This window comes from Apteryx rowi, unplaced genomic scaffold (genome assembly GCF_003343035.1).
Source record: "Apteryx rowi isolate R43461 unplaced genomic scaffold, aptRow1 scaffold_997, whole genome shotgun sequence".
Classification (NCBI taxonomy): Eukaryota; Metazoa; Chordata; class Aves; order Apterygiformes; family Apterygidae; genus Apteryx; species Apteryx rowi.
The window spans coordinates 189942-203170 of NW_020451312.1; the positions used below are offsets into that span (position 1 = coordinate 189942).

The window sequence follows — 13229 nt, forward strand, 5'->3', positions numbered from 1 at the left end:
ATTTTCCAATAAATATTTATTTTTACCTGGTGCCTGGGCATCTAGCTTCCCCCAGGGCAGCAGGCCGGACACGAAGTGCTTGCGAGCCTCCTGTGCCGCACCCCGCTGCGTGCGCTAACTCCCCCCCCCATGGCTGCCCCACGGCGCTGCCTGGAGCCAGAGAGACCACGTGTGCCTGCGTGGCCACGTGCCTGCAGGACCAGCGCAGGAACCCCTCCGGCATGTTAGAGGCCAAGTACCGCCCTGCCTGCGCTTCCGGTAGCCCCAGCGCGTCGGTACCGGCCGCTCAAACAGGAGCGCTGTCCCCGCGGGGGCACCGGTGCAGCCCCGAGCCCTGCTCCGCTCCCGCTGGGGAGCGGCAGGCAGCGGCGTTATGAGTCGCCCTGGTCCCTAGCTGCACAAATAAGCCAGGCCTGGGAGTCACCTGCATTAGCAGGGAGCTGTGCTCATCCCCCATGTCGGAGCCTGCCGTCAGCACCCACCCGGGTGCCGGGAGCACCCCAGGGAGTCTCCCATGCTGCCCTTCCCTTCCCCCCACAGCCTCACGCCACACAGGGTCCATAAAACACTCACACCCCATTTATTATTAGAAGAACTTGTTACAAAGGAAACCCAAGAGAAGAGCCGTACAGCGCCATATAAAAGATTGACAACGTCATCAATTTTATTACACAATTTCCAACCTATCAGAAAGACAAACAAATCTAGTCACTGCGAGCAGGAGGGGCAGCACCTCGCTGGGTGGTTAATCGGGGTTTGCTCTGCACTTTTCCCCACTATTCGGAAAGAAACTAAAAATTTGTGTCATTAAGTAAAAAACAACGCTTCTGCTGTGTGCTCCCCTGGCACTCACCCTCTTAGCTGGCGCCTCACGGTACTTTATACATTTTTTTTTGTTTGTTTTTGGTGATTTCTCTCTAAAAAGACCTCCAGAGCCAGGTTGCTTCATGTCCAGCCACAGTTCAGAGGGAGATGCCACCCAGCCAGCAGCCCCATGGGCTGGGCACCCTGCCCTGGAAGTCACCCTGTGTCCTCGGCTCGCCCCCGCCCTCCTCCAAAGCCGTTGCCCTCGGCCCTGGAGCCCAGCACGCAGCCTCTGCCGGAGAGCGCTCACGCTGGTGCCAGCGCCGCGCGCTGGGGTCGCGCTGCCCCCGTGGCCCCAGCGCCGCTGCCCGAGGGGTGCGGCGCTGCGGCGGCTCCTGCCCCAGCTCAGAACGGACGTCCTGCTTCTCTGCCCTCTGCGCGCTGCCTGGCGCAGCCCCCCCCCCCCCCCCCCAGGCTCCGAAACGCCCTCGTCGAGAGGCGGAGGGCTCCCCGCCACCTCCTGCCCGGCTCAGGACCGTGGGGCAGAGCCAGGGCGCCATGGTGCGCAGATCAGCTGTGCCGCTCCAGGATGGAGCTCTCCTTCCCCCCCCTTACCCAAGGGCAGTGGGGGAAGGCAGGGATGGAGCTGCAAAGGGACAGGCCGGGACACCGGCCACCGCCACCCAGGAGGGACACGCGGCCCCCGGAGGCCAGTGGGACAGGCGGGCAGCTCCAGCCTGCCCTGCCTCCGGCTCGCTGGGGCTCTGCCTCCGTCGCTTCCTCTAAAACAAGGAAGGCACTGCGGCAGCGAGGCCTCCGCCGGGCACCCAGGAGCCAGAGCTGCTGCTGCTGCTGCGCGAGCCAGCGACCGCGAGCCAGCGGGGGAGGAGGAAGGGCGAAGGGAGATGGTAACCCCCGGCCCAGCTCCAGCCCCCACAGGGGACAAGATTCTCCAGGCACGCTGCCCGCGGGAGCAGCCAGGCAGACCGGAGAGGGCAAGGAGGAAGGCAGCAGGGAGCAGAGCCACAGAGGGCATCAGCCGCACGCTCTCTCCTACGGAGAAGGGAAAGCACGAGTACGGAGTGGTGTCCTACGGGCTGGAGCGCCCCGTGCTGGGACCGCTGGGGCAACGAAGACAGGAGTCTGCTGCCCTGGCAAGGTGAGAAGATGACGCACAGCAGAAGAGCCCATACTGCTTCCAGTGAGCCCAGCCCGGAGAGCGGGCCAGGAGCTGCGCGCCCCCACGCTGCGCGCACGCGCAGGAGGATCCGTCCCCTTCCAGCCACCCCAGGAGGGCAAGAGGGAGGAAAGGGCTCACAAACCTCCCTCCATGGAAAAAAAGCACCATTTCTCTTTGGGTCCGAGTATCCATGGAGCGGAGCGGCGGCTGGGCCCGGCGGCCCGGGCCCAGGCATTCCCTGGCTCCACGGCTTCCAGCCTCTCCCCAGGAAGCAGAAGTAGCAGTGAGCGCGGGCAAGGGCTCAGGCCCCAAGGCCACGAGGTGTCAGCGGGAGTCCCACTGGGGGCACAGCATGGCTTTCCTTGGGCGCCCAGAGAGAGCTGGGGGTGGCAGGGAAGGGGTGGGGGCGGAGCGGCCTCAGTCGTGTAGTCCTGGTCGAGGCGAAGAGATACGAGTCCATTAAAAACCACTTACTGCCAAACTCCTGCGGGGTCAGAGGAGAGGAACAGTCAGAGGAGCCCCAGGCCCTGCACTTCCACGCCCAGCCGGAGGCAAAGCCTCTCCCCGCCACCCTGCCCCTCCAACACCCTTCCCGTTAATTCAGTACGGCCAGGCAGGGGAACCCCAGAGATCCCACACCTCCTTGTCATTCCCCAGCTGGTCCACGGGGAAGGGGAGCCGGCGTCTCGGGCACGAAACCCATAGCCCGAGCTGGTCAGGGTTTGCCCCAGAGGCGCAGCCGGGGCACGTGGCACGTGCGCGTCAGCACCCCAGCGCCGGCTCACCCGTCTCAGTGGTGCCGGTCCCGCTCTCTGTCCCTGTCCCGATGTCGATCGTGCTCCCGGTTCCGCTCTTGGAAATAGTCCTCGTGCCGATCCTCACTGTGGAGCAGGTCCCGGTGCCGCCGGCTGCTCTCGCGGGACCGGCTGGGAGAGCGCTCCCGAGAACGGTGTCTTTTCCTGGAGAACAAGAGGAAAGCTTTCAGTCCCCTCCAGGGAGGATCCCACTGCCCGGCCCCCTCACGCCCCAGGGATGGAGGGGACAGGGCTGCCAGGTGAACCCTGCTCTCCCCCCATCCTCTATCAGAGGACAGACCGAGACCCTAGCTCCAAGTCCAGGTACAACCCAGCCATCTCCAAACGGCTCCAAGCCCCGGAGCCCCGCTGGTCGCCTGAGGACACGCTACCTGGAGGAGCTGCTGCTGGCGCCTGTGCTGTAAGACTTGGCTTCGATCCCATGCAGACAGTCTTTGAGGGAAGAGAGGAGGACGCGGCATCGCTCATCGTTCGCCACACGGGACTGCTTGATAACGGCGATGGCCGTGAGGAGGGTCTCGATAGCGTCACTGTAATCACCTGCGGAGAAAACGAAGGTCCAAGGGGTGCAGATCAGCCGGGAAGGGAGCGCAGCGGGCACGAGGGAAGCAATGGCCGGTACCTGCACTGGCTCCGGACACTGCCTTAGAAATGGCGCTGCTGGAAATCGCCCGGTTCCTGTTCATGATCTCCTCAAACTCCACTTCGCTCACGGGGGGAGGTGGCGGGCCGAGCTCTCGGCTGCGCAAGACACGGCACACACGGGGGTCAGCGTGGGGGGCAGCGCAGCCCTCCCCCGCCGGCTGCTCCCGGGCAGCGACACGGCTTCCCTCCAGCCCCAGCTCACCTGCTGTGGTTGTAGGGCGCCATGGCCTTGCCGTAGGTATCCGGCGGAGGACCCAGGGCTGCACTGGGCGGGGGGAAGAAGGCGGGGTTGAGGTGCAAGGCAGGGGGGACAGCCCCCGGCGGGGGCACGGCCAAGTGGGGGGGCAGTCGAGGCGGTGGGGGCATGAGATGCTGATAGTGGATGCCGGGCGGAGGCGGGGGGACACCAAAGCCAGAGGAGAGGGGCGGAGGGGGCGGCATCGGCGGTGGGGGCAGCCCCATGAGGGGCAGGGCAGCTGGGGGGCGGTTGAAGAAGGGCAGGACAGACGGGGGTTTCTCCACGCGCGTGGGCGGCAGGGCATTCTCCGTCGGCGTGGCGCGGCCATCCACCGAGTCCACAGAGTCCCGAGAGTGGGCCCTCGGCGGCACGCCTGCAAGCAGCACAGGAGAAAGAAAGAGCCGTGAGCGTCCAGGCGGACGGAGGACGGTCTGCAGGCCTTGGAGACCTCCTCTTCCTCCCCACCCACGGCGAATGGCGCACTGGGCCATCCTCTCCCACAGCCCCCACGCATTCAGTCCGATCTCAGCAGAGCTCAAGGTGCCCAGAGAAAGATCCAGCCAGCCAAACGTAGCCTCCGCTTCCACACGCCTCAGAGAGGGTGCCGCGCTCTCCAGCAAGACACGGTCGCCTGAACGGCGTCCCGGCGACGCTCTTGGCCAGCAGGACTCTGCAGTAGTTGCAGAGCGAGTTACACAGACAGAAGCCAAAAGCCACAAGAAGTGGCGAGAGATCCCAGTGGAGAGGCCACCGGGTCCTGTGGCCCAAAGTCCGAGTCCCAGAAGACATTAAACGACCCAGAGAGCCTGYGATCTGCTCACGGGAGCGGGTTCAAAAAGGCCTGAGCGTGAAGGAGCACAAGGGGACAGAACCCAAGTGCCAACGGTGCCGGAGCTTCTGGAGGAAGGAAAACTCGGTGCGCATCTGCGCTCAAAGAGACTGATAGAGGCCCCCGCTGCGTCCAAAGAGGGTGAGCCAGGAGAAGTACACAGGAGGGCATTTCCCCCGCCCGAGCCCCTCGGAGAGCCGGCGGCTCCCTGCCAGGCCTTGCCTCTCCGATCAGGCCTGTCCTGGCACGTGCAGGGCAGGCAGCGGGGACGGCCACCAAGCAGAGCACCGACACACGTTCCGGCCCCTGCGCTCCCGCCAGGCAGACAGGGCCGCCGAGTCTGCGGCGAGGGCTCGCGTGAGCTCAGTCACGCCAACGGCAAGGCCCCTCCGGGCAGACCAGACCTTGGCTTCCCCGCATCCCGCGGGGCGAGGGCAGGAAAGGGGGAACACCCGCCACTCCGCTGAAACGCAGCGGCAGCAAGGGTAGGCTGGGGCAGGGTCTTACAGCACACAGCGCTGCTGAGCAGCGGATCAACGCACGCGCTGGGGGACTCGGTGCCTAGCTGGAGCTGAAGGGAGGGCGTGAAGGACAGCTACCCCCCTGAAACTTGGCCATGGCATTTAGAAAGAAGGACTTTCCTTTAATGAAACGGGCCACGGGATCTACAATGACCACAGCTGGCCAAGACCTCCTCGTACACATTCCTGACAAGACAGTCTCTCCGGCTCCACAGAGCCCCCCAGCACGGGGCTGGAGCGTCACATCGCTGCGGAGCGAGGCAAGGACCACCTATTGCCATTGTAGAAAGCCCACGGCCAGGCCCCAGCTGGAATACTGCGTCCAGTGTTGGGCACCTTACCTCCGCAGGGATGGACAAATTCTGGAGGAGATCCAGAGAAGAGCTACTAATAGATATGGAGGGTCTTAGCTATGTTGATAGGCTGAAGAGCTTAAGCCCATTCAGTTTGGAGAGGAGGAGGAGGAGGCTACGAGGGATCTTCGCAGTGTGTGAGCACCTAAAAGGGGATCATAAAGACTCGGGTCAGGATCTAATCAGACTCAGCAGCAATAGGAAATAACCCACAGAGTCTCCTGGCAGTGTCCCCCCACCCCAAGCTCTCAGCGGGCTCGGCCTGATAGCTCTGCTGGGGATCTCCAGGGCCCACGGGAGCCGGCTGCACAGTGCGGAGGTCCCTCCCCACCCGTGGCTTGCCTTCACATCACTTACGTTTGCGAGCCTGGGCCTCAAACTGTGACAGGTTCTGCCGTGTTGCCAGCCTCACCTCCACCTTGTCCCCGTTGAGGACTTTGCCGGGAAGCAGCTCCAGGAGCTTGTGGACCGAGTTCTCAGAGGCGACTACCACCTCTGCGTACCTGTGAGAAAGGCTGGCAGTGAGCAGGCAACAGCAGGCTTCGAGCAGTTCACCCACCCACGAGATCCCTTATCAAGCCCTAAAAAGTCTCCGTCTGTCCTTGTTGTGCCCCACTGGCAGGGAGCATCCACCACCCCCCCCCGCTGCCTTTCCCGGCAGCTGAACCCAGCCTGGCGTTTACTTGTCTCCCAGCAGTTGCCTCCTTGCTTTCCAGGCACTTGCATCGTTTGCGCAAACCCTTTGGGAGTCTCCACTTCACCATCCCACCTCCGGACGGGCTGCGCATCACCGCACCAGCCAGGAAAAGCACTGCCTGCCTCCTCACTCCCCCAGGCCATCACCCAAAGCACGGGACGTGGCTACAAGGGCCTGGCTCTCCGTTCCCTCCACGTTCCCCTTAGCTCTCACCCTTTGGACTGGCCATTGGCTCGGTTCTCTGCAAATTTCAGCTCCACTACATCGTAGACACCCACCGAGCGGATGGTCTGGATCAGCTGCTGGTCAGTCGTCCACTGAGGGGAACAGGGGAGAGGCCAGCGTCAGCTCGCGCAGCCCTTTGCAGGGCCTTGGCGCCCCCCAGCTAACCCTCCAGCTGGGGCCAGTCTCGGCGCTCGGAGGCCTAGGGCGGTGGACTTGAGCGCAGGCGCTCTTAAGAGGCCACAAAGCCCCTACAGGGACGTCAACATCAGCCTGGAGCCTGAAGCAGACCCCAGCCGTGGCTATGAGAGGTCTCTGTCCCCAGCGCAAGACAGAACTGTCCCAGAACCGTCCCAGTATCCGCAAACAGGATCGCCGACCCAGGGCAGAGAAAGGGACTTGCCCACACGTTCCCAGCGGAGACGCCGAGGCAGAGCCAGGCTGGGGCAGCAGCCAGCGCAAGGGAGACGCTAGAGGTTACAAAGGCAGCCCGGTGCGACCAGATCAGAGCCGCAGGCCACTTGTCTCAGTTTGAAGCCTCGCAGGGCTCCGAATCCCTTTTCCCTTCGGATCACAAGGTCAAGCCCAGCTCAAGACCCAACTTGGGGCACTGGGTCAGCGCGGACAGCGCCCCACAGAGCCCTGCAGCCCGTCAAGAGAACGGGGGTTGCTCTGGAGCAACCTCATCTCCGTACGCACCACAGGAGCCCTGAACTGCCCGCGGAGGTGCCCCGGAGACGCCCTCCGCAGGAAAGCGCCGGCGGGCAGCAGGGGAGCGCCACGCCACGACCCCGCTCACCCAGGAGAAGCTGCCCACGTAGACGGCAGCCCTCTTGTTGCGCAGTCCGCTGTAAGTATACAGGATGGCGGGAGATTTGTTGTTGGGCTTGGGGGACGGCTCCTGGCGGATCTCCGGAGGCGCCTCGGAGCTGCTGGTGCGGCTTTCGGTGGGCTGCGAGCTGGCTGCTAGCACGTCATCGTACAGGTCCATCTGGTCGGCATTACTGAACTCAGAGTCCTGGGAGGGAAGAGACTGTCAGCATCTTTACAAAACGGACATCCCGCGGGTGAAACTGCCGCTCGGAGAGCAGTCGCCGGGCTGTTAAGAGCATATTAGGGGCTCCAGAGAAACGCCCCGTTCCGAAGTCCTCCCGCACACCCCAGGGCACTCAACATCCTGCAGAATGCAACTCTCTGCCCCCTCCTGGGGCTGCGCATCCAGGAGGCTCCAGTCATGCCCAGGGCCACCACCAAGGCAGGGTGCAGAACTAACCTGCCCAGCCTCAGGGCACCCACCCTGCCTCTAAAAGCCCCAGCACGCAGCTCAGAACAGCCCAGTTCCTCCTTCTAGGACTCAATTCATTTCTCTCAGGTCTACTCAAGAGTTAGCAGAAGGTGCTAAATCACTGCTATGAATGAAGCTACAGCAAACAAATCCGGCTCCTCTTATGTTTCGCAAGCCAGTTCCTCTTGCCCAGAGCCTCGTCTCCCCGCCCCGCTCCTCCTCTGCGCGCTGCCGTTTTTTTGACGGCGCGCTCTCTTTCAGCGCTTCGTTATTTCGGAGGCAACTCCGTCCGCTTCCTCTCTGGCCCAGTAACTGCCGCTCAGCGCTGAACTGCTTTTCTGTGCTGCTCCACTGCCCTGCAAAAGCACACAGCGCCCCAGGCTTATGACAGCCCCTCACTTGTGGAATCTACCGTAGCGTTTGCTCTTCCTCCCAGCTGACACGGAAATCCCTTTCGTTTGCGTTTGTGCTGAGCTAGCTGCCCTCTCGGGCCGTTTCTCTCCATCCGAGTCCAGCTGCGCGGCTCTCCAACTGGCCAAGCGTTAACAAAATCCCAAAACAACGGGATCAGTCTCCTTTCCCCAGCAACGAGGGAAGCAGGATTACCCCAAAGAAGTGACGGGCTCTTGCTTTGCGATGCCTGACATAACCTTGGGAGTATTTTTACATGCAAGAAGGTGGAAAAGAGAGGAATATTCCAAAATACAAAGCCTCCTCATGGCTTTGCCTCACTGGCAACCTGTGCTGACTTTCAAAGATCTTGCTTGATTTTTCTCCCTGCGACTTCAGCTACAAACACTTCGCTCTCTTCCATCCCCTCCTCCGTTTAGCTCCACCACATGCCACGCACCCCCCAGGAGAACGGAGGGCTCGCGCACCGGGACGTGAGCTTTCCTGAGCGACAGGGCAAGACTCAACTTGCTGCTCTAAGAGGCAACCGGGAAACAGCTTACCTTTTATAAACGCGCCAGGGCAAAAGTTCAGTGGCGGAAAACACCTCCGCAGGTCAAACGCCCTAGACGAACTTGTCACTCCTTGGCAGGCATGTACTTCGCCAGTCCCACTGTGACTTAGGCATCCCTCCTCAAATTTTACCAGTCGAGTTTTCCCGTCACCTCAGAAACACCAGCGTAGCCTTATTTATTTTCAGTGTGATCACAATCTCATTCCTTTTTAGGCCAACTGAGCTCTCTTCAGGGTAAGAGTTTTTTTATACAACGTCTTTACACACACGTTTATACTCTTTACTCTCCTCAGCAGCGCAGCCTTTCACAAAATGAACCAGTCAACAAGGCAGCTTCTTCGCTGCAAACTCAAGTGTCCTAGATCTGCCTTCCAATTCCCACTCCTATTCTAGGCTATATTTAATCTGGAGCATACAGCGAGTGCTGTGTTTACTACGTATTTTCATACTAATTGCTTACACAAGTCCAACATACACGGAGTATCATCTCATGCGATGAATTGCTATGTTAGTGTTTGTCCCGTGGGAGCGAGGCACAGACCCGACACAGCACGAAGAACAGAGACCCTGCCCCAGCGACCCGGGGAACCCAAATGACCCAGGTCTTCAGCGGAGGGCCAGGGAAACACCAGGGCTGCGTAATTCTGGGTGAAGGACGTCACCCAGCTACGCGCGCTTCCTAGTTGGCCTGCCGCGATCGAGGCAGCACAGAAGAGCTCCGCCAGAGCCTTCTGAAAGCACCCACCTCCCCACCGCTCCCAGGGAAGCCTTTCGCCTTGCCCTTCAGAATCACAGCAGCCAGCCGAACACCCCTCCACCCAGCGGGTGCTTTGCAGAAAATACCATTTTCACTAGGGCCTTTAGAAGTTTGCTGCTGACACGCAAGGACAACACATCCAGCTCTATGTTCAAGACTTTCAAGGCAGTGCAGATGACACCTTCTATTAGAGATAGCATGATGCAGTTAAATCCCCTGTGGTCTGAGGGTCGGGGAATTACACACATGCAACACGTCACTTCATGAGCTCGTGGCAGAGAAGAGGAATGGTGCTCAGCACACAACTTTCAAAGGGTCACCGAAACGGTAAAGGGAATTATTTTTCCCCAGACACCCTCAAGCCCCTTCTTGACAGCAACAGCCATTTCCAAGTCACATTTTAACTTTTGGCATTCAGCTACTTCAGCTGCGGAGCTGATAAAAGGTTACAAGAATTTCAACGGGGAGAAGTATTTTTGTACTCATTCTCAAAACAGCTCAACTGTTTGCTTAATCTGCCTCCCACACTCCTACCCCCACCAGTTGCCTTTGGACAAGGCCCAAGACTGGAAAATTTCAGCCTGAAAGGTAAGTTTCAAAAACTTGAGGAGAACAAAAATACGGGGCTAGAACAGAAAGCATTTGGAAGCCTTCAATTATGCTACTTAGCTGCTGTTTCAGCTCAGAAGTTTTCAGAGATCCTCCTGGCTCTGCTCATTTTTGACACTGCTTTAAAAACCAACACCCTCAAGGGAAGATGATGTAGAGGTACTCACGGTTCATTCTGCTGGTCTCTGCCTGTCGTCTCACGTAGCACAGAATTTGCAGACCATCACTTGAAATGCACGCTAACAAGATGCTTTCTGCATTACCTATCTACCTGCTAGCTAACATCTTCCCTGCAATTCAGACCCCAACTTGGTGAACACATCACTCACTCTGAACCCTCGTTCAGCGCTTTACAAGGTGCACACTGATTAAACAATGCGTTTTCAGCTTTAATTGTGTGTGCTGTGGAATTCGGGACCACACTTGAACTTCTGGTGTGCCACAGGAACCGCAGGGCAGAAGTGGTGTCTTCCCACAGCACTTTGATCCCATGCGCTGCAGCTTACAGGACTCCTGGCTCTACCGCCCATCAGTGCACGCAGACGACTCTCCGGGTTTCTTCCTGCCGCCACACATGATGCCTCACAGCCCGAGGCATGCCTGACGCTGGAGTTGACGAGTCTTGATAACCACTTCCAGCTTTAAGAGCCCTCTATCTCCTTGGCCGTGTCAAAGATCTTGCGTCCTGTCCCCCAAATTCACCAGCTAAATCTTTCCACATTATTTCCTGCCGTGTTGTGCACAGTCAAGTTTGCTCTGCCTGCTGCTCTGTCCTTCCTCTCAACGCTGCTTAACTTCTTTACTCCATGAAGATTTCCAAGACTCGACCAAGACAAGACCAGACCCATCAAAGATCTTCTCAGCTTCCCAGCAGACATTTCCCCCTCAACCCAATCCACTGCTCTCATCGCTCTTCCTTCTTCAGGCCTTCCAGCACATGAGCCTTCTCTGCCAGGCCAGCCTGAACGCACGGGCAGGACAGGCAGCATGGACCATCTAAGCAGAAAGTCAGAGGTATGACAGCAGTTTTCCTTTTAAACCCTCCCACCTGTTAGTTACTCACTAGTTAACCTCCAAGACGTTCAGGGACTTTCCAACTCGCACCTACCGATGCCACATTTCTCCTTCTGCAGACAAAGATACCTTATTTACTTTCTTTTAGCTCTTTCACTGGTTTCCCCTGGCATTTAAGGTAATTGTCATAAATGATGGTTGCTAGTTATTTTCCATTTAACGTATTTCTAAATTCCAGCCCAGCAACTTCCACACATTTTCTTTTTCCAGACTTTCCGTCTTTATTCCTTCAGTTATTCAACTCTATCTTCTGCCTCCCAAGTTCAGGTATATTTTCTTGATTCTGACTACTAAACGTTATTTTCAAGGAAATATAGAAATCGAGACTATTTCTAACCCAGCCTAACAGTTCAGTCTGGTCACATTATAGTATTAGATTGTAGAACACACGGGCAATCTGACTTCTAGGAGTTTTTCAGAAGAATCCAGGTCTGAAGGGAGAAGTATTTCAGAGTTTGAGGATATCTGTGCAGGGCAGCCTGGCTTCTATAGGCAGCACAAACACCACGTATTTGTTTTGCAACTCACCCTTACAGTGAGATTTCCATTATTTTGGCAATGCTAGGACCAGCTGTGACTCTGTCCTTCTCTAATGCAATTGCTTTCAGTGGAGAACTCCTGCTTCTTCCCAGACAGCTGAAAGCATCTCACAGTCCCCTCATCTCTGAGGCAATTAACATGCTTTTCTGGTGTTTCACTTTTCCTGAAGGTTTAACTTACGGCATATTCTCACTTGATAACCTCCCGCCTTTTCAGAACAAAGGATTTGTTGCCCTCGACTCCTCTTCAGCCCTCTGGGAGCTCTAGCCAACTGGCAAGTCCTTCTTCCTTGTGATTTGCTTCTAGTTCTTGCAGCTTGCCATCTAGTGAGGACCAGCTTTTCTCCATGGTCTTTCCGTGACAGTTTTTAATCTTCCAAGGTGTGCACTCACACCCGCTCTCCTCAGCTGTCCAGATCCCTGAACTCACTAAAATCAGCTTCTCTAGAAGCTGCGCAGACACGTTCTCCCCCATTTCTTTCGGCGGGTCCCTGACAGCCTCGGCCGCTGGCACCTGAGGCAGATGACCTCGAACCGGCGCCTCTCTGACTACAGCAGGTTTCCACGCAGGTCTCCACGCAGCACCTCCCCAGAGAGCTCGCCACCCGGCACGCACGTCCGCAGGCCCGAAGGGCTCGGTGCTTTGAGAAGCCCTCGCTACGCAGTTCCTCTCGCAGTTACCTGGTGCAGCTCTCTTCCAGTTTGGATGTCTTCCTTCTCCAGCCAGAGCAGGTCACAACCATCCACTTCTATCCCCGGTCACCAACGCCTCAGTAAGTGTTTTGGTGGAAATCCTGCCTCCCTCTCAACCCTGCCAACTGCCTGAGTATTTTGTAACCATCCACACATTGAACCCCCTGCGAAATCTATACAAACACTTTTTTTTCATGGCTCTGAATCACAGCTGCCATGATTTAATGACAGTCCCAGTCCTTGGTTTCCCAGAGGGACTCTTCAACGTCGTCCCACTGTATTCCTTGCACACAGCCACCTCTTCTACCTCTGCCCAGTGAGTACGCACCAGAGCACGCTAACACTAGCCACTTTAGCGCCGTGCCGGCGAGTTGGCCAACTCTGCTTCATGTGCTCTTGCCCACAAAAGGGTGGACTGCCCCCCCCAGCCACCCTCCCTTCCCCCCGCCCGCTGCCACAGCGGCCCCAGCACGGGCAGTGCCACGGCCTGGCGCTCCGCTCACCTGATTGAACTCTTCGTCGGCGTAGATGTCAATCAGATCCACTCCCTCAGACATATTTCCAGAGACAGGACTGAGAACCCGGGACGGGACCGGGGCGAAGCAGGAAGACCAAAGGTGCACTGCAGCAGGGCAACGGAGGGGAGGGGGTCGCCTTAGTGCTGGGGACCCCCTGCGCGTGTTCCCCCTCCGCCTCTCCCAACAGGGTTTTGGCCTTCTCCTCCCGGCAGGCAGCAGCCGCGCTGCGCCCAGGGCCAACACCGACTCCCCTTCTCCTAGAGAATCCCATGTCTAGGGACAGCACMCCCCCCTGGGGGGGGGGGGGCCACCTCACACCCACCCCCCGACAAGATCCAGGCCCTGGGGCCAGTATCGCCCTGCTCCCCCAAATCGAGACCGAGCCCCGGGGGCAACGTGGCCCTGCTCCCCCCATCCTGAGGGCAGCGCGACCCCCAGCCCCAGCCCAGGTTCCTCCCCTGGGGGCCACCTCACCCCAGCCCCCCT

The 13229-nt window shown here is 58.9% G+C and overlaps 1 protein-coding gene across 2 annotated transcripts; it reads right to left on the minus strand.

Moving 5' to 3' along the window:
* Positions 1-2375: 2375 nt before the first annotated feature.
* CPSF7 (cleavage and polyadenylation specific factor 7) lies at positions 2376-13061 on the minus strand. Of its 2 annotated transcripts, XM_026055407.1 has the most exons (10): positions 12729-13061; positions 8543-10915; positions 7104-7322; positions 6296-6399; positions 5743-5888; positions 3647-4055; positions 3422-3540; positions 3171-3339; positions 2770-2943; positions 2376-2468 (listed from the first exon to the last, which is right to left on the minus strand). In XM_026055407.1, the coding sequence occupies exons 3-9, from the start codon at positions 7293-7295 to the stop codon at positions 2775-2777; spliced, it is 1308 nt and encodes a 435-aa protein (XP_025911192.1). In that variant the 5' UTR covers positions 7296-7322; positions 8543-10915; positions 12729-13061; the 3' UTR covers positions 2376-2468; positions 2770-2774. The 2 variants fall into 2 exon arrangements, with proteins under 2 accessions (XP_025911192.1, XP_025911191.1); XM_026055406.1 differs by lacking the exon at positions 8543-10915 and having other exon boundaries at positions 12729-13059.
* Between the last annotated feature and the right edge of the window lie 168 nt (positions 13062-13229).